This window comes from Castor canadensis, chromosome 13 (assembly GCF_047511655.1).
Source record: "Castor canadensis chromosome 13, mCasCan1.hap1v2, whole genome shotgun sequence".
Taxonomy (NCBI): Eukaryota; Metazoa; Chordata; class Mammalia; order Rodentia; family Castoridae; genus Castor; species Castor canadensis.
In genome coordinates this window covers 22,513,797-22,533,261 of record NC_133398.1, presented here as the reverse complement: position 1 = coordinate 22,533,261, position 19,465 = coordinate 22,513,797, and the positions used below count along the sequence as shown (strand labels likewise).

The window sequence follows — 19,465 nt, the reverse complement described above, 5'->3', positions numbered from 1 at the left end:
AAGCAAGATGTCAGAAGGAAGGAAAAATCGTATCACAGGTAACAAGAATGTAACCTTATTAACTTATCTACTCAGGAGCAAACCTTTTTCCAGAAAGGCTGTCAGCATGCTAACCTCTGGTGTACATCTCCAGCAGTGTTACCCAGAAAGCTTTGGAGAAGACAAGGGGGGTGAGGTCCTATCATGCAAACATAAGCACAAAGAAATCAAGAAAACCAATATTCCTATTGAAGTATAATTCAGAGCAAACAACAGTAAACAGAAAGAAGTGAGCCATTTGCTACTAGAGAAAAAAATCTGTAAGTTGCATCATGAACTAAATGTCATAACATCAACACGAGTGAGGCAAACCAATTAGAATTTGTAAGAAAAGCTGAGAAAAATGGCAATCCAAGTAAGAAAAACAAGAAACAAACAAAACAGAAGTTCTGAATAACCTAATGAAGTAGATCTCATTCCACCTTCATCCAAATACTACCTTATCTGGCAGCTACTGAAATGAAAAAACTTGACAAAGTAGTAATGCCCAAGAAAATGTCAATAAATCCTTCAAAGTGTATCAAAATGTAATGAAACTAGAAATTAACAATAAAGTATAAACATTAAAAAGAAAAAGGTAAGCTGAGCATAGTAGTACACATCCATAATCCTAGCACTCAGGAGGCTGAGGTAGGAGGATCACGAACGAGTTCAAGGCCATAGAGAGACCCTGTCTCAAACAAACAAAAACAACAACAAAAACTACCACTTGTATGACACAATTATAATTAATTCTTCAATTAAAGGAAATGTCAAATTTCAAAGCAATTATATAATGCTTTGAAAATAAGGATAAAGAGAACAGATATGAACACACTCCAAAATAATTTTTCAACCCAAAGGAAAATCAGAATAGCAATTTTATAATCCCTTGAAAGTAAAGAGAATATGTACCAATGCCTAAAGGGTTCTACCAAAGCTCAAATTCACAATGGAGAAGGAAGCTCTGAAAGACCTTTACTATCAAACAGGAAAGAATGGGAATAAGTTGAGTTATGCATCCAGCTCAAGAATTCAGAAATGGAAACCCATACCTATAATCCCAGCATTCTTGATGGGGAAGTGGGAAGGTCAAGAGTTTGAAGTCAGGGCTGGCCTATGTAGAAAAACACTATCTCTCCTCCCCACCAAACAAAAAAACCTTAGAAGTAGGACAATATAAACAATTTAAGCGAAGCATGGAGATGGAAATAAAATGAGTTTAAAAATGAGAAAACAATTTTTAAAACCCAAAAGTTCATACTTTGGAAGAAAAGAAGAATAATAAAGCAGACAACGTAAGATCAGGAGGACTGCTATTCCAAGCCAGCCCAGGCAAATAGTTCATGAGAGTATCTCGAAAAAACCCACACAAGAAGGCTGGTGGAGAGGCTCAAGGTGTAGGCCCTGAGTTCAAGCCAAAGTACCACAAAAAAAAAAAATGGAAATCAATTTTTAAAGGAAGAGAAAAACAAAAATAGGAATCAGAATAACCTGGGGTTATTTGCAGCTTCAAGGGGGCTATAAACCAATATTCCACATGACATTGCGCTAATATATTTAAAATCCCAAACAAATGGATATTTTAAGGGAAATATAAATTATACAAATTGACTCAAGAAAATCTAGGAAAAACAAACTGACCAAAAATCATGGAAGAAATTGACTAAGTTAGGCTGGAGGTATAGTTCAAGTGGTAGAGCACTTCCCTAACAAGTGCGAGTCCCGGAGTTCAAGCCCCAGTACTTCCAAAAAAAAGAAGAAGAAAAGAAAAATTGACAAAGTTGTCAGAGTCATCTCTCTAAAGGGGCAAAACTTTAAACAATCTTATGATCAAATCTTTCCAATGTTAAAGGAAGGGAATAATTCCAAAGTGGTGTAAAGTTTTCCAGAGCAAAAAATGTATACCTATGGAAAGCTTTCTATTTAATTTTAAAGGAACTTGCAAAACCCTGATAAGGAAATCAAACAGCAACTGTGCAGGCTCTATGGAGAGAGGAAGACAAGTCTTTACAACAGGGCGTAAGTGAGCAGAAGACAGGAGTAGATGCCAGGAAAGGTGGAGATATATTTGCCTCCTAGTTGGGATGATGCAATAAAAATCCTAACTCTCCCTAGATTAACCTACAAATTTAATGTAGCTCCATTTAAAATGTCAGGCAGAGGAAAAAGGGGAGAGACATTAAATAACTCAGCTATGGTCACACCCATCTCTTCAACCCTCAGAATTGAGATGCAAAGCCAAGTCTATATGACTCCAAAGACCACATTTTTCCCAGTGGAAAGTCACATGAAGGGTCACCAGATAACAAACACTGACACTGAACAGCAAACTCATTCTGACTCACAGGTACAAATGATCTTTTAAAGAAGATATATCCCTACAAATCCGTGGCAATTTATTATTGATTGTGTAACATTTCTCTAATTGATTACATATTAATTTTCATATCTTCCCTATGTATTACTTCAAAAGAAATTATTTTATTTTATTTATATACAAGTCTCAAGAAGAGGCCCAATTTGTGTAATTTCATAGATGGTTTTATATTGTTAAGATTGACAGACTTTGATTATCTCTGCCCAATGCCTAGTGGCAGCAATATTTTAGGGTCAGGGTATATTTTCATAAGTAGGACATCAAACAGGTATTTAAGAACTAACTTAACTCCTTCAAAATAATAAGTGACACCAATGGTATGTTAAGCTTTGTCTATAAGGTATTATTAAATAAGAATTTTTTTTAAATTAATCTACTGTAATTGTCACAATGCTGCTTTTAAAAAAGTCCATGTAACAATTACATGCAATGAAGTTTACTACTTCTTAAAGCTTCTTCAGAAAAACAAGCTGGGCCTGCTGCCTCATACCTGTAATCCCAAGTACTCGGAATGCGGAGATAAGAAGAATCATGGTTTGAAGCCAGCCTGGGCAAAAAGCTAGCGAGATCCCATCTTAACAACAACAGAAACAAAAAAGCTGGACACGGTGGTGTGTACCTGTCATCCCAACTATTCAGGAGGTATAAGTAGGAAGACCACAGTTCAAGTCAAGGCAAAAACTATGAGACCCTACCTGAAAAATAATCAACAGCAAAAAAACAGGGCCAGAGTGTAGTTCAAGCGGTAGAACTCCTGCATGGAAGCATGAAGCCCTGAGTTCAAACCCCAGTGCTAACAAAGAAAATTGGCATCTGGATTTACTACCAAAGGTAAGATGCACGACCCTCTGCTGCCTTGGATATCTGCATCCAAAATCATGATGCAAATCATCTGCATCATGACCTAACGTTCTCTTTCAAATGTCTCAGCCCACCTGAGGACTCAGCAGAGAACCAATACACCAGTGCCACTCAGCCTGGTGCCAACAGAGTAAGACTCTCTCCCCTGCTGGACCTGCTCTGCTTCTGACCCCTGGAGTAACGGCATCCTCCCCCACCTAAGCCCAGCACAACCTCAGCTGATGCTGATGCTGTTCCCACACCCGTGCTCAGCACTCTCTAGGAGGAAATGAGGCTTCCCCTCTACCTACCAGATGTCTGGAAACCAAGCATGGCGGGCACAGAGCGCCTGGGAGGGGCTGTGGAAATGCTCACGGTGTAGTTGGTGCCTGGATGCAAGTCGAGGCACACTTGTGGGGTCCTGCTGTCTGTGGTCAAGTTGATAGTCTCTTCATGAACTGACTCCACAGGGGCCAACCGTTTTCCTTTTATGTATATCTTTGGGAAAGGAAAGAGAACACCATGACCCCGGTCAGAACAACTGAGACCTCAGCTGAATCCTATCCTCCTACCACCCATCTGACACAGCACTGCTCAGCCTGAGAGGATAAGCAAGGTCGACCTTTGCATCGGAGTTCCAAAGAGAAGACCTTACCACCCCTGTAAGCATTAAACCCTGAGCAGTGATGTAAATCAGGACTCTCTCTGGGAGTGCTATCCTGCCCACAAAGAAAGGATCGCAGTCCCAACCTGAGGACTGCTCGCTTGCTGGATTCTGTCACCACATCAGCTCATGCTTCCAGGCTTGCTCAGGAGAAGTGAAGTACAAGTGCATGGAAATAAGCACTAACAAGGATGCCAAATATAAATGCATCCCCCCACATATACACCCTGTTGAGTCACAAATATCTTAAACATTAAATATAAAATAACAAAGCAAGCTGGGCATGTTCTCATGCCTATAATCCCAGCTACTTGGGAGGTGGAGATCAGGAGGAGTGCCTTCGGAGGTCAGCCCCTGGCAAACCTACTTGAAAAATAACTGAAGCAAAAAAAAGCTGGAAGCATAGCTCCAATGGTAGAGTGAACCCCAATACTGCCAAATAAATAAATAAATAATCTAGCTAGCTTGAAAATTCCTTTTGCTTTTTTTTTTTTTTCCATAGCAAGGGGACTGAAAAGCTCTTAAACTGAGAAGTTCTTATGGAAGTAAGTCCTTCTGACTCACATTCCCATGGGTTACTATTTCTGCCCCACCAGGAAGAAGTAGATCTTTTCACTTACCACATATTCAATCTTAGAGTCTATTCTTCCTGAGCTAATTTGCCACCTCATACAGGTGTTATTGAACACTGATACATCATTAATTTCCGTCACTGTTTCTAGAACAGAAAAAGAGAGAGAGAGAGAGTCAGCTTCTGAAATGCATCAATGAGCTTTGGAAAAACTGTAATGGAGATCAGTTTATCAGCCCAGCTGGTTATCTCTGCTGGTTACCACTCATGTTCTGATTCAGATAATAAATAAGTTACCTAAGGCCAATTACCAACTTCCTGTCATCGTGAATGAGTCAGGCCCACTGCCTGACTGGGCAGAAAAGGATGGATAAGCTCCAACCCGTGATTAGCCTGAAGGACTACTGGATGCCAGTGGTGGTCTACTCAGGTGGGATTGAATGAGTCCCAAGACCAAGGTGGAATCTCCCCTATAAATGCAAGGTGAGATCCAAATCTGTCTTCCTTATTCCAACAGGTGATGGGGCACTCATTTGAGTCACTGCTGTTCCCAAGAGGAAGATGACATAGGTCACCATGCAAGACCATTCCTCAAGAGCAGCTTGGGGTAAACTAAGTAATTCTCCAAAGGTCTCTGCTTTCTCCCAGGATTCCTTTAATAGAAGTCATGTAATCCAGAACTATAAAAAGCCATGATTTCTCTGGACTCTGCTTCTTTGAAGTAATCAGCATATATTCAGGTAATGAATTTGGTAATGTAGGAAGTCAAATTCTTACAGGTCATGGTTCTCAGAGGTAACACAGTTTCCAATGGCCCCAGGCAACCAACCCCTAGAAAGTTGTTCAGACAGTAGAGGATAGAGGGGGATCTAGCTTTTCACTTCTTTAAAAATTAAATTTCCTGAAGTAAAACTATCGCCATTAACAAACGGCATAACCTTCTATATAGAAAACCCTTACGTGTTCAAGCATTGGGAAATGATTAAGGCTAAGCAATGAGGTCAGCAAAGTTGTAGAATACAAGGTTAATGCACAAAAGTCACTAGAAATGAGTGATTCAAAGTGAATTAAGAAAACAATTTCATTTACAATAAGATTGGAAAGGAAACAACTCCCTGCAGACAGAAGCCACTATAGTGTCAGCCCTGAAGAAAGGAATCCTCATTTCACCCAACAGGAATATTCCACAGTCCAATTCAAGCCATCCCATCAAATCAGGCATCTCTTACAGATCCTTGGTCTCTCCCAGCCTCGCCCATTCTCTGTGCCAGCCTTGCATACGTTTTGGCAACATGACTGTCTTTCCTCCTATTCTGGGGTTTCCTCACTATGGCTCCCACATGCAGCCTGGAAGTGCAGGGAAGTTAAAATCCCACAGGGACAGGAGCTAGTGAGATTTCCCCTTGAGGGATTTCCTAAAAGACTTAGTTTTTACAGCTTCCCGTAATGCTGTCACACCAGTGGAACAATCGCCCCTACTCAGTAGAGACCACTACAGCACAACATCCTTACACTGGCTTCCCTCTTTTCCCTTTGTTACTCCTCTTGATTCACATGCCTGCTTCCTGGGATATTCTTCTCTATTCGATAATAAATATAAGCCCCCAACCTCTGGCTCTGTTTTCTGAGAAACCCCAGGTAAGATTCCTATCAAGATGAAAGAGAAAGGGAATTCTTCATCTTGATCATGCTCAACTTAGATACTGTTTCTTCTAGTAAATCTCGTCTCCACCACCATGTAGGAAAGAAAGCCTTCACCTGAGGCATCTACAGGTCAACTCATTTCTTCTATACCCAGAACCAAGGCCAAGTCTGGGTTGACTTGTTCTACCAATCTCTACCCATCAAAGACCTTACATCTTTACAAAATCATCCCATTACAGCAATACCTAGATTCTATGTTTCACCTGACCTGCTCTTGGGTAACTTCAGGTCATGTTTTAGTAAATGAGGCAGAAAGAGGAAAACAAGAAAACTGCAGACATACCCGAGTGTCTATATCAATATCTCTCCCCAGGTCACAGAAAATTTTCAGTCAAAGAAATACTCCAGTTGTGGGCATGGGTAACATAAGAGAGGCAATGATTCTATCAGTTCACCTCCTGGAGTAGCATAAAGATGATTTTGGTACCACTCTTACAGCAGCCTGAACAAGCTCCAAATATTCCTGGCTCCTTCCTCCTTGCTGCCCTTCAAAGCCTCAGAGTTCCAGACATCTCTGCTCACTCACACAACCCTTGATGGAGTGGCTCAAGTGGTAGAGTGGTAGCAGGTGTGAGGCCCTTAGTCCAAACATACCATCCATCCCCTCAAAAAAAAAAAAGAACTCACACAACCCTCTGATGCTAACTTACCACCTGGTCCAGAAGGAAAAGAAAACATTTCATCCCTCTCATTTTCTCTGAGGAACCAATAAAGCAAATTTCCTTTTGCCTCTGGGTCCCTTTGTCACCTAAGCAAAGATTAGCAAAGAGTTTCCTTTCTTGTCTTTCCTTTTTGCTTATTCACTATGACAACTGTAAGTGACATCTCAAAGATGCCATCTGCCTCCAGCCTGTGCCATGCTCTCTGCACAGATGGACCCAGATCTGATTATAGAGATGCCAGATATGTCATCCCAAAGAGCAGTTTAATAAAGTGTGGTGGCTTTTCTCTCCAGGTGTCTACAAGTCATTTGGAAAGACTTCTTTATAAATATATCAGATATTAAACCTACACTAATGCTGCCCTTTTCAAAGGAGAACTCTTGGGAAAATGTGCCTTAATCCCAATAGTACTGAAAACAATTCTGGAACCTTCTTGGGAACTGTGTCCAGGGCTTTTTCATTCACTAACTGAATGGCTACCAAAGCCAAGCATCCTCCCATGATCAGAATATTAGGAGGATGGGAAGAGAGCACAGGATGGGACTGGGGGAGGCTTTGCTTGCCAAATTAAGTGCAGACTCACTTCTCTGAGCAATGGAGAGCTAAAATCAGGAAAATGATAGGAATGATTTATATTTTGAAAGAGGCACCAGAGTACAGAAGAACCAGAAATCCAAGGAAAGAATTAAATACTATTTACTCAGTTATTACTACATGTCAGACACAGATTGCTCTTGACGGACTTGATCTCATCTTTCCAGCAGTCATGAGAAGCAGTAACAAAAATAAGAAGAGTGAACATTTATTGAGTTATTACTATGAACCAGACAGAGTATGCAGCACTCTTACCTTCAAAATAATCCCATGAGCTAGATATTTTTGTGTCTGTTTTATAAACCTGAGGCTTGGATGTTAAGTAACCTGCCAAAGGTCAGACAGCACGAAGCAGTCAAGTCAGGGCTCACAATTAGATGTGTCAGACACCATGGCTAAGATCCTTTGCATTGAAGTAGTTACTCAGCCAAGAGGTTAAGAGATGAAATTGGGGCACTGTATTGCAAAACAAGAGACAATTCTGAAGCATAATCAGTAGGAGGAAAGAGAGCAGGAACAGCAAGGAGTCCAGGCTGACTGCCAGCCTTTGAGCTCACAGTCTGAATGAATGGCCTTTTACTGCTCTCCTAAGAAATATGAGAGACAGACCAGGCTTGTGAGAGAGTAATGAACTGTGCTGAGGACATGCTGGATCTGAGCTATCTGCTGACTATCCAGGGGGAAAACAGCCTCAAAGCCATGGATTTGTGGATGGTAGTGGAAGGCGTAGTGAGACATCTAGCTTGGCCATAGAAAGAGGCCAAGTAGCAGACCAATGGGAAACACCAAAACCCAAGGAGACCAGAGTGGCATGAGCAATGCAGAGGAGAGGAAGGAGTGTGGCTGAGGGAAACTGATGTCCAGGAAGTGAAGGAAAGAGAGGATCTGATGGAGTATCTCTGCCTTAAAAGTCATCTCCCTTCCTTCCCACCAACCCACAACCTCCCCCAACCACCCAAGGCCTTGGGTTCAAGCTCAACCTCTCTCCCTCCTTTCCTAGGGCTTTTTCCCCTGAAAGAGTGCCAGCAATGTCACAATTGGATCTAGGGTTCACCTGGGGCAGAGGCAGATAGAGCAGGTCTTTTTATTGTGATTATTATTTTATTGTTTTTACATCTACTCACATGTGTACACATTGTTTGGGCCACCTCCCCTGCCATACCTCCGGACAGAACCTGTTCCGCCCTCTTGTTCTCTGATTTTGTTGAAGAGAAAGCGTAGGTGATAATAAGAAAGACATAGCATTTTTCCTAGTTTGAGACGCAGGTAACTCTTCAGAGAAATTCCTAGCATTGCTTCTATGCACATGTGAATTACAACCCATATTGGTTCATCTCTGCCAGACCTCTTCACTACTTTCTGGTCTCCTTCCCATAGTGGCCTCTGCCAGTTTAAGATTACTATATTTGCTCCTCTACAGTGAACACATGAACGACATTCAAGTTTTAGGTTTCCTTCCCTTTCCATATTCCTCCTGTGTGCATTCTCCTCTTAGTGTGTGACCCATGTCCAATAATATTACTGCATTTGTTTTATATAATCCGCATATGAGGGAGAACATGAGAGTTTTGGCCTTCTGAGCCTGGCTAACTTCACTTAAGATGATGTTCTCCAGTTCCATCCATTTACCTAAGAATGTCAAATTTTCATTCTTCTTTGTGGCTGAATAAAATTCCATAGCTTGGCTATTGTGAATAATGTTGCAGTAAACATGGGTGTGCAGGTGCCTTTGTAATAACCTGAGTTGCATTCCTTTGGGTGGATCCCTAGGAGCGGTATTGCTGGATCATATGGCAGATCTGTGTTTAGTTTTTTAAGAATCCTCCGTATTGTTTTCCATAGTAGTTGTACTAGTTTACATTCCCACCAACAGTTTATGAGGGTTCCTTTTTCCCCACCTCCTTACCAACATTTGTTGTTGGTGGTGGTGTTCTTGATGATAGCTACTCTAACAGGAGTGAGGTGGAATCTTAGTATGGTTTTGATTTGCATTTCCTTTATGGCCAGGGATGGTAAACATTTTTTCACATGTTTTTTGGCCATGTGCACTTCTTCCTCTGAAAAAGTTCTGTTCAGTTTAGTTGCCCACTTTTTTATTGGTTCATTGATTTTGGGGGAGTTAGTTTTTTGAGATCCCTGTATATTCTGGTTATCAGTCCTCTGTCTGATGTGTAGCTGGCAAAGATATTCTCCCATTCTGTGGGTGATCTCTTCAATTTAGAGACCATTTCTTTTGTTGTGCAGAAGCTTTTTAATTTCATGTAGTCTCATTTGTCCATCCTTTCTCTTAGTTGATGGGCCACTAGAGTTCTACTGAGGAAGTCCTTGCCTATGCTTATTGCTTCCAGAGTATTCCTTTAGAGCAGGTCTTTGGCCTGTCCAGTTATAGGACACATAGTTTTCTGGTTTTAAAAAAAAAGAGGTTCTTACTGTGTCCAACTGAATCCTCATAAGATTGGGAGAAAGAATGCCTCAGTGGTATTAACCTTTACTGTGCTTTATTCCATGAGTTTATGTGTGGGAATGGAGGGTGTAAACACACAAATGTGTGTCTATCTATCTACTTATCTATCTATCTATATTATATATTTTGGTATTCATTTAGCATCTAATATTTCTCTGTGTGTGGTATTTATCACATTTGTGCCTAAGTAATCATGTGATTAGTTATTTCATGTTTACCTCTTCTGAATGGAACTTTACCATGGCAAAGACCATGCTTCTCTCTCTCTTTCCAGACCCTAGCACATGCCTTAGACTTAGATACTCAGAAAACATTTATTATCTGGTTGATTGGTTGGATGGATAGATGAAAGGATGATCAACAATGCTAAAGTTGAGGAAAGGTTAAGAGGAATGGGACTGAAGCAAGAGCATGAATTTGGAGGCAGTGGTTAGGGGGTTTTGGATGTCTGATTTTTCCTTCAGGAGGCTGAGGAGAAAGGACAAGGGAACCGAGACAGTGAGCATAGATTACTCTTTCAGAAGTCCCATTGTGCAAGAGCAGAGATCAGTCTAGTGTACTCTTTTGGTTTAAAATTTTTTTATCCTTTTTCTTTAGTTTTGAAAAAATTGTAAAAGGTCTTCATAATAAAATTAGATGACCCAATTTAGGTGGCCAAGATCAGTGTCATCCCTAGTCAAAACACTACCTGATTTCAAAAGTAGTACATTCTTCTAATATAACTCATAGCCTACTTCCTCAGGTCATTCCCAAAAAAGGATTCCAAAACAAACACATGTTGATAACTGCAACAGCACTGATGCTGGAGTACAACTTCCCCGGTGACACCTCGAATAAAGGTATGCTTGGCTATAAATGTTATAATGCTTCCTTTCTTTGAGTCTTAAAGTCACATAAATCATTTAAAAGTAGCATGACTTAGAGCAGTGCTCTCCCAAAATGTATTACACACTTTTAGGGTTATTTTTGGTGGCACATGGATAAATTCTTATCTTACATGTTCACTGTGTGTTAATTTTTGTGCATAATAGAAAAAATACACCTAGTTCATCAAAGTCATGATATCGCATATATTACAAAGTGTTCTCGCTCAGAACATTTAAATTATAAATTTAAATGTTAAGTTGTTCTGCCAAGAATGGTGGTTCATGCCTGTAGTTTCAGATACTTGGGAGGCGGATACAGGATGTGTGTGTGTGTGTGTGTGTGTGTGTGCAAGTCTTTTAAGAAACATATTTAGCAAATAATATTTTTGTTATGGCAAACATTGTCAGGGCAGTATACAAATAATTCAAGCTTGAGAGGCCCTGACTTAAGAGAGAGCATGGGTTTTCAGGGCTTACAGGTCTGAGTTCAAATTCTAATTCTGCCACACTTGCTTGTTACTGAATGACGCTGAGAAAGTTTCTTAATCTTTATGAACTCAGACTACTCATCTACAAAATGAAACTAATAACTTCACAGGATTTATCTAAGTATGAAGCAAAATCAATCATTAAGGCCCCTAGGAGAGTCCTGGGCGTGTAAGTTGGTGCTCAGTCAACGTCAGCAATAACGCTGTGTCATATTCAAACACAACTAATTGATTGCAACTGACCTTTCTTTTCCATCTGAAATGTGTGGAGCTGCAAGTGAGCACTCACTGGGCTGGAGAGGAAGGTCAACAAGCAAGCAGCACGGCTAACAGGAGTCTGCAGACATATGCGGCAGTGCCCAGGGCAGGTTAGGGGCACGGAGAGGATGCTGGTGGATAAACAGCCTGTATCCCAGCAGAGATGCTACCCTCCTCAGAGCATGAATCATCAGTCTTATAATTATTAACTCAGACTCTAAGCATAAAAAGCCAAATGACCAGTGCAGAATGGAAACCAGGCACAGCCTTATCAGAATGAATCGGCCTCTTTAATCTTGAGGTTAAACCAATTCACTAACATCAAACTTTCACCTGGGGTTTTTCCAGACACTAAAGCCGTTGCCTAAATCCCAGCTGTCTGGAGTTTCCAGTCCAAACTGGCCTTAAAGGAAAAGTCTCACCACCTCGTTAGCATTTATACTCCATTAAAAACAAATTACGCATCAGGGAATCCAAAAATACTTTTAAAGTAATTAAAGTCAAATAAAGTGAAGATAAATTAGTCCACTCAGGTTGGAACTAAACATTCAAGTATAGAAAGAGGAGTAAACAGTGAAAACAGAGAAGGGAAGTAGATGATGATGGAGAGAAAAAGCCAAAAGTGAACACTGAGGTAGGTAAATAAAAACAGCGGGAGTTGTGGGGGGGGGGAGGAATGTGAAGATGTGGGTGAAAAACAGAAAAGAAGGAAGCAGGGTGTAGCTGAGCAAGAACTGTGGTAATCAGTGTCTCTCACTACATTTCCAGAACCTCTCCTGCTACCCTCCCAGAGATCATCTGCACTGCACCAGGAATTAACCAGCATGTAAATCACCCCCTTTATCTGCGGAAATTGAATTTAGCTGCCAATCCTGATGGAGTGGACAGAGGCCCCTCACAGAAAGATCCCAGCTCACAGGAAGAATGCCTTTTCTTTCCCTAAATCAAAGCTTGCATCAGCCCATGGAAACAGCTGCAGCTGGAGCCGCAGACTTTGTGAAAGGTGGCAGGCTGAGGACGGTAATTATAATTAGCAGTTACATAACATGTTTGTTCTTCAAAGTGCTCTACAAGGATCAGCTAATTAATAGCTTAGTATGCCCCATGCAGATCCACTGGTTTTTCATGTCGTGACTAATCCTTGTGCCCCCACTGAATCCCGAATGGTGGAGGCACAGTAGCTTGAGCAATGGAGCAGATGACTGAGGGTTCAAGGCTATACCCAGCTCTCTTACCAAGTGACTCCACAGGGAGCACTTCCAGAGGGCAGTGGCTTTGCTTCCTCCAAATAACTTTGCAAGTACTACTTGAGATGCAGTAATAGTTTTTCATAACCATCAGTCTGGTTCTAGGTCTTCTCCATTTCCCCAGTTAGTAAGACTGGGACCCTGGAGTCCTTGGTGCTCATGACAGGTGTGCTCTTGCTTCTTTCTCTATGCAAGTCAATGAGCCTTCTGTAAAAGAAGGCTGAAGTCAGCCTCTGAATTCTCATCTTTTTTGTTTCCATGATTGTAGTAGCTGGATTACATCTTTTTGCATTTATGAGGGAGATAACTCAATGTAGGAACTGCATGGCACAGAAAGGGCTCGAGCAGCAAAACTGACTCTTCCATCCATTCTGAGGATGATTTAGCCAAAGATTTCAGAGGCTCACGAAAGGCCTGAATTTCTCTGCAAAACATTACATGTCCATGTGTGTGTGCATTTCTTTGGGGAAAGATCTGTTTCCTCTTTTGCACTGGAAATTTCAAGAAGGCAGTGCCTTACAAAGTACCTCACACACAGTACACATTAATAAATATCTATTGAATAAATGGGTGAATTCATCAAGGTCAAATCCCCAAAATGGTTGTAAACCTCTGCTTTATGGGCCAGTAATCACCAGAAGATCACACAGTTTGCCACACAGTTTTTCTATAGAAAACTTGAGCAAAACCCAAGCCATTCTACCATGATTCTACTTACTAATCAGTCCAGAGACCCAGCCCCAAGCTGCCTTGAGATTTCACTCTTGAGATCTGGCTTCAGAGCCAAGCATATTCTGCATATTTTGACATGCAGAAATATATTCCCAGAGCCACTGGTGACTATGTGGCAAGCACTGTCATATTCCCTCATCACAAATGGTAAGAATCATTGCCTTTTCCCACTTTGTCTCTTGGAGGCAAGGGGTGAGGTGTAGCTCACAGAAGTGCACACTTCTGATTCTTGAGAAGATCTTCATGCATGGCTGACAGTTCAGGAAAAAGAGAAACACGTGCATGGTCTGTGACTCTTCTCAAAATTCTCCCCCTAGATAATCACGTCTGATTTCCTCTCTAAAAAACTCTGAAAAAGGAAAGGCAGACTTTATCTTCCCCTTTTACAGATGAGGAAACTGATGGTCATAATGCCTTGCCTGGTGACACATAGCTAACACATGGCACCACTAGAGTTAGCATGGGAATCTAAAAGCTCCTTTTCACCAGCAACTCCACTTCTGGGTATAAACCCAAAGGAACTAAGAGCAGAGTCTCAAAGAGAAATTTGTACACCCTGGTTCCACAGCAGCATTGTCCACACAGCCAAAAAGCAGAAGCCACCCAAGTGTCCATGGATAAGTAAATAAAATGGGGTACGTACATACAATGGGTATTTTTCAACCTTAAAAAGGAAGGAAACTCTGACACATGCTACATCGTGGATGTGCTTGAAGATAATGCTAAGTGAAATAAGTCAGTCTCAATAGGACAAACACCACATGATTCTATTGAGATGAAACACCTGAAGTACCCAAATTCCTAAGAGACAGAAAGTAGACTGTTAGGGTCAGGTGCTGGGGGAGGGGAAAATGGGAGTTATTTAATGGGTGTAGAGTTTCAGTTTTAAAAAATAAAATGTTTTGGAGATTGTGCAATAGTGTAATATATATAACATTATGAATTTCACACTTGAGCACATTTAAGATGGTAAATTTTTATGCTTTGTGTGCTGTATTAATTTTACATTATATCATCTTTTCCCTGAAAAGCTGCCAGTCTAACATGTGCTAGGTTAGGAGCATACGCCTCTGAGAAAATGGTTCCTGGAGAAAAATTCCTCAGCTAGCCAAGCATAGAAGACAAGAATCACTGTGATTTAAGATGCTGCAAAAGATGGATGTGTAAAACTTTTTACCCAACTCATTTTCCTAATCTACCTTCTAAATCTTCAGGATTTAGCTAACAAATCTAAAGCCAAGTGTCCACCCAGGTAAATGCAGAGCCAGGCACAGTACTCAGCATGAGGCAGACAGCAAATGGTTTTATACTTCATACTCCCACGGCTGTTCTGTTCCCAGGTAACAGGAGCCCAGCAGAATGGAATCTGTACCTGTGCATGCTAACGTACTTCTTCTCCAGGTCCCTTTCTCTGTGCAAACAGAAGTGATCTTTCCTCCAGGACTTTCAAAGCCCTCTCGACAGACATAATGAGCCACACTACCCAGGCTGGAGCTGTGATTCCCCACAAAAATGGCATTCTGCACTTCAGGAGGGTGGCCACAGTCAATCTCTGCAAAGAGAAGGAACATGTCACTAGTGATGAGTCCCAACTGCTAACCCCACAATTAGTATTTTAGATATAAATACTGAGTGACCACAGAGGTCACTCATCTGGGAAAAGAGAAAACACTAACTCCCTTAAACAATCCAAATGTACATACATAAAATAAGATTGTTCAGAAGTATAGAAAATAGTATGTATGAATTTAATGAAATTTTCAAACATGCACACAGAAAGAATATTCAAATTATGAGTTGATTTACTTACAGAGAATTCCTTGGTCTATGAAATAAAAATATCTTATGGTTCTTTTAAACACTACAAGTTTTCTAGCACCTTTTACTATGTACCTCAGATCATTAACTCAGAAGATGATAATGCAATTGTAGCAACTGTTGCCAACTGAATATTACATGAAATATGTGTAAAATTTCTTAATTTTTTTTTTGATGGCACTGGGGTTTGAACTCAGGATCTCACGCTTGTTAGGCAGGTGCTCTACCACTTAAGCTATGTCCCCAGCCTGAAACCTCTGAACTTCTCAAAGCAAAGTACTAGAAAAGGTATTTATCTTCTAAACATTCCATGCTCATGCACCTTTGAAAGAAAAACAGAGGAGATTCCAAGATGGCGGCTAGAGGTAGGAAGCAGAAAGCTACCCTCCTATAGTGAAATCTTGGAGAGACGCTGGAGACACACTTTGCAGGCATAATCACTAAGAAAAGGCATAACTTTGACCCCTCCACGTCTCCAGCCGGTGCAGAGAATCTCCACTTCATGTTAAATGGAGAAACGAAGAGGGCCCCCAGGGCCGCCAGTGGCCAGTGCCCATACAGCTTGGGAAGACGCGGACCAGGTGAGCTTCGCGGTACCACGGTAGCCACATAGACAAGCCTGGGCCAGAACAGCATAGCCCCCTGGACAGACTGACCTCCACCCGGGAAAAAAAGAGAAACTGAGTAATAAGCAATAAGAACAGTTAAGACACGCTGGAAAGAGGGTGGGACGCCCTGAACGCTGGAGATTGGGGGAAGGGAACCCTTCCCAGGACTGTAAATAAACAAGCCGGGCGGGCCAGAGAGCCTCTGGCGGGAGCGAGGTGCGCGCCCAGCAACCAGGAGCGGGGAAGCTTGTGAGAGTGGAGGAGGGAGGAAAACTCCACAGGAGAGGAGGGAAGACCCACTTCCCACGAAAACTGTAAACAAAAATGGCGGCGGGCAGGAGCAGCAGCACCGCCCAGTAAGCAGGAGCAGGAAAGCTTCTGAAAGTGGCAGTGGGAGGAAAACTTCAGAGGAGAGGAGGGAAGACCCACCTCCCACATGAACTGTAAATAAACACGCAGGCCTGACAACGCGGGGCAGTGTCACCTTTCCCAGTGCTTGGAAAGGGGAAAGCCTGTAGCAGAGGCTCCCGCACAGGAGAACTCTGAGCAAACAAAGCCTGTGGGACCAGGTGAGGGCTAGCTCACCCCAGAGATCTGCATAAATAACGCCACCAGCTACAGGCTGAGAGCAGCAGGTAGGCAAGCCACAGTTGCAGATACCACTCTCAGAACTGTCTCCAGACGCTTTTTTTTCGTTTTCTCCCTACCTTTGATGAGAGAACAACCGAATTACACCTGCAAGCCGAAAAACTTACTGAAACTGTATTGCATTTGAACTTGGGACACTTGGTGGGGCTTTGTGTGTGTGTGTGTGTGTGTGTGTGTGTGTGTGTGTGTGTGTAGTTTTGTTCTACTTTATGCATCCCCTTTGATGAGACAACTACAGAACAACATGTGAGGCACCAACTCCAGGACTGGATATTGAGACGGACACCCAAATTATTAAGACTGAAACTGCATTGCATATAAACTTGGAAGTTTTTTGGTTTTTTTTTTTTAATTTTCTATTTTCCATTTTATTTTAATTCATTTTTATATATAGATATTACTTTCATTTACTTATTTTTTATTTTTTTTATCTTTGATTTTCAATCCTCTCTCTGTCTCTCTAATGTCTGTTCAGCTTACTGTCGATTAGTACACTAACACTCCCTGTTTATACCTTTGAAACTCTCTTGTCTGATACCTTGTTCTGCTTTCTCCCTCTTGTCTGTATATTTGTTTTCCCCTTTTCTTTAACTTCTTGCTTTCCATCTCAGCTCACCCTTCCATGCTAAATATTGCCATTGTTATTATTACAAGCTAGAAAATACTTAATTGCAAACAGTACAGGGACAGTAACAACACCAAGGACAATGACAGGAAGACAGAAAAAACAGGGAAACCAGTTTCCCCACAGCAAAAAATTAGTACAGGAACCAGAGGGGAATGAAGAGAACAGAAACTCAGAGCCAGACTCCAACAAAATGAAGATAAACTATGCCAAAGGACCCAATGAAGCCCACAAGAATAATTTAAAAGAAGACATACTACAAGTACTCAATGAGAATTTTATAGAGATGATACTGGATAGGGTCAACCAAAATGTACAGGAGACACTCAAGAAATTCCAAGACAATAAAAATAGAGAATTTGAAAAAGCAAAAGAAGAAATAAAGGAAACCATAGAAGCACTGTATAAACACCAAAGTGAAAGAGAGAACACAATGAATAAACGGATAAATGAACTCAGGACAAAAATAGACAACATTAAAGAAGAAAACAGCCAGGATATGGAAAACCTCAGAAAAAAGAACGAAACAGAACTGCAAAACAAAACGGAAGGCCAATCCAGCAGAATAGAACAAACAGAAGACAGAATCTCAGAACTTGAAGATGAAATGGTAATTAAAGGAAAAACCGAAGAACTATTAATTAAACAACTCAAGACCTGTGAAAAGAAAATGCAAGAACTCACCGGCTCCATCAAAAAACCAAACTTGAGAATCATGGGCCTCGAAGAAGGAGAAGAGGTGCAAGCGAAGGGAATGCGTAATATATTCAACAAAATAATAACGGAAAATTTCCCAAATCTAGAGAAAGATATTACCATACAGATGCAAGAGGCCTCCAGGACACCAAACAGACCAGATCAAAATAGAACTAACTCCACGACATATCATCATTAAAACAACAAGTTCAGAAACTAAGGAAAGAATATTGAAGGCTGTAAGAGAGAAAAAACAAGTAACATACAAAGGTAAACCCATCAAAATCACAGCACACTTCTCAACAGAAACATTATAAGCAAGAAGAGCGTGGGGTGAGATCTTCCGGGCACTGAATAAAAATAACTTCAACCCCAGGATACTCTACCCAGCAAAGCTATCATTCAAAATAGATGGAGCAATAAAAGTCTTCCATGATAAGCAGAAACTAAAACAATATGTGACCACAAAGCCACCATTACAAAAGATTCTGCAAGGGATTCTGCACACAGAAAGTGACACCCAACTTAACCATGAAAAGGCAGGCAGCACCAAACCACAGGATAAGAAAAAGCAAGACACTAGAGAGTAACCTCAACTTAGGTACACACAATCAAACCTTCAAACAACTAAGACAACTAAATGGCAGGAATCACCACATACCTATCAGTACTAACGCTTAATGTTAATGGACTTAATTCACCCATCAAAAGACACCGTTTGACAAAATGGATTAAAAAAGAAGATCCAACAATTTGTTGCTTACAGGAGACTCATCTCACCGACAGAAATAAGCATATGCTTAGGATGAAAGGCTGGAAGAAGATTTACCAAGCCAATGGCCCCCAAAAACAGGCAGGAGTAGCAATACTTATCTCTGACAAAGTAGACTTCAAACCTACATTGATCAAACGAGATAAAGAAGGACATTCCATACTAATAAAAGCGGAAATAGACCAAAAGGAAATAATAATCATCAATCTGTACACACCCAATGTCAACACACCCAATTTCATCAAACATACCCTGAAAGACCTAAAAGCATATATAAATGCCAACACAGTGGTTGTGGGAGACTTTAACACCCCATTATCATCAATAGATAGGTCATCCAAACAAAAACTCAATAAAGAAATCCAAGATCTAAAATATGCAATAGATCAAGTGGACCTAGTAGATGTCTACAGAACATTTCATCCAACCTCTATACAATATACATTCTTCTCAGCAGCCCATGGAACCTTCTCCAAAATAGATCATATCCTAGGGCACAAAGCAAGCCTCAGCAAATATAAGAAAATAGAAATAATACCGTGCATACTATCTGACCACAATGCAGTAAAAGTAGAACTCAACAACAAGAGTAAAGACAAAAAACATGCAAACAGCTGGAAACTAAATAACTCATTACTTAATGAAGAATGGATCATCGATGCAATAAAAGAGGAAATTAAAAAGTTCCTGGAAGTCAATGAAAATGAAAACACAACCTACCGGAACCTATGGGACACAGCTAAGGCAGTCTTGAGAGGAAAGTTTATAGCCATGAGTGCATATATTAAAAAGATTGAAAGATCCCAAATC

General features: G+C 40.9%; 1 protein-coding gene across 3 annotated transcripts in view; it reads right to left on the bottom strand.

Annotated features, from left to right (window-relative positions):
- Positions 1–19,465, bottom strand: part of Susd1 (sushi domain containing 1) — a 131,324-nt gene that overhangs the window by 62,764 nt on the left and 49,095 nt on the right. For all 3 annotated transcript variants that reach the window (XM_074051256.1, XM_074051257.1, XM_074051258.1), the window contains exons 6-8: positions 14,861–15,040; positions 4,523–4,620; positions 3,550–3,736 (exon numbers count right to left, since the gene is read on the bottom strand). In XM_074051256.1, coding sequence (XP_073907357.1) covers positions 3,550–3,736; positions 4,523–4,620; positions 14,861–15,040 — 465 coding nt within the window. The remainder of the gene's footprint in view (positions 1–3,549; positions 3,737–4,522; positions 4,621–14,860; positions 15,041–19,465) is intronic.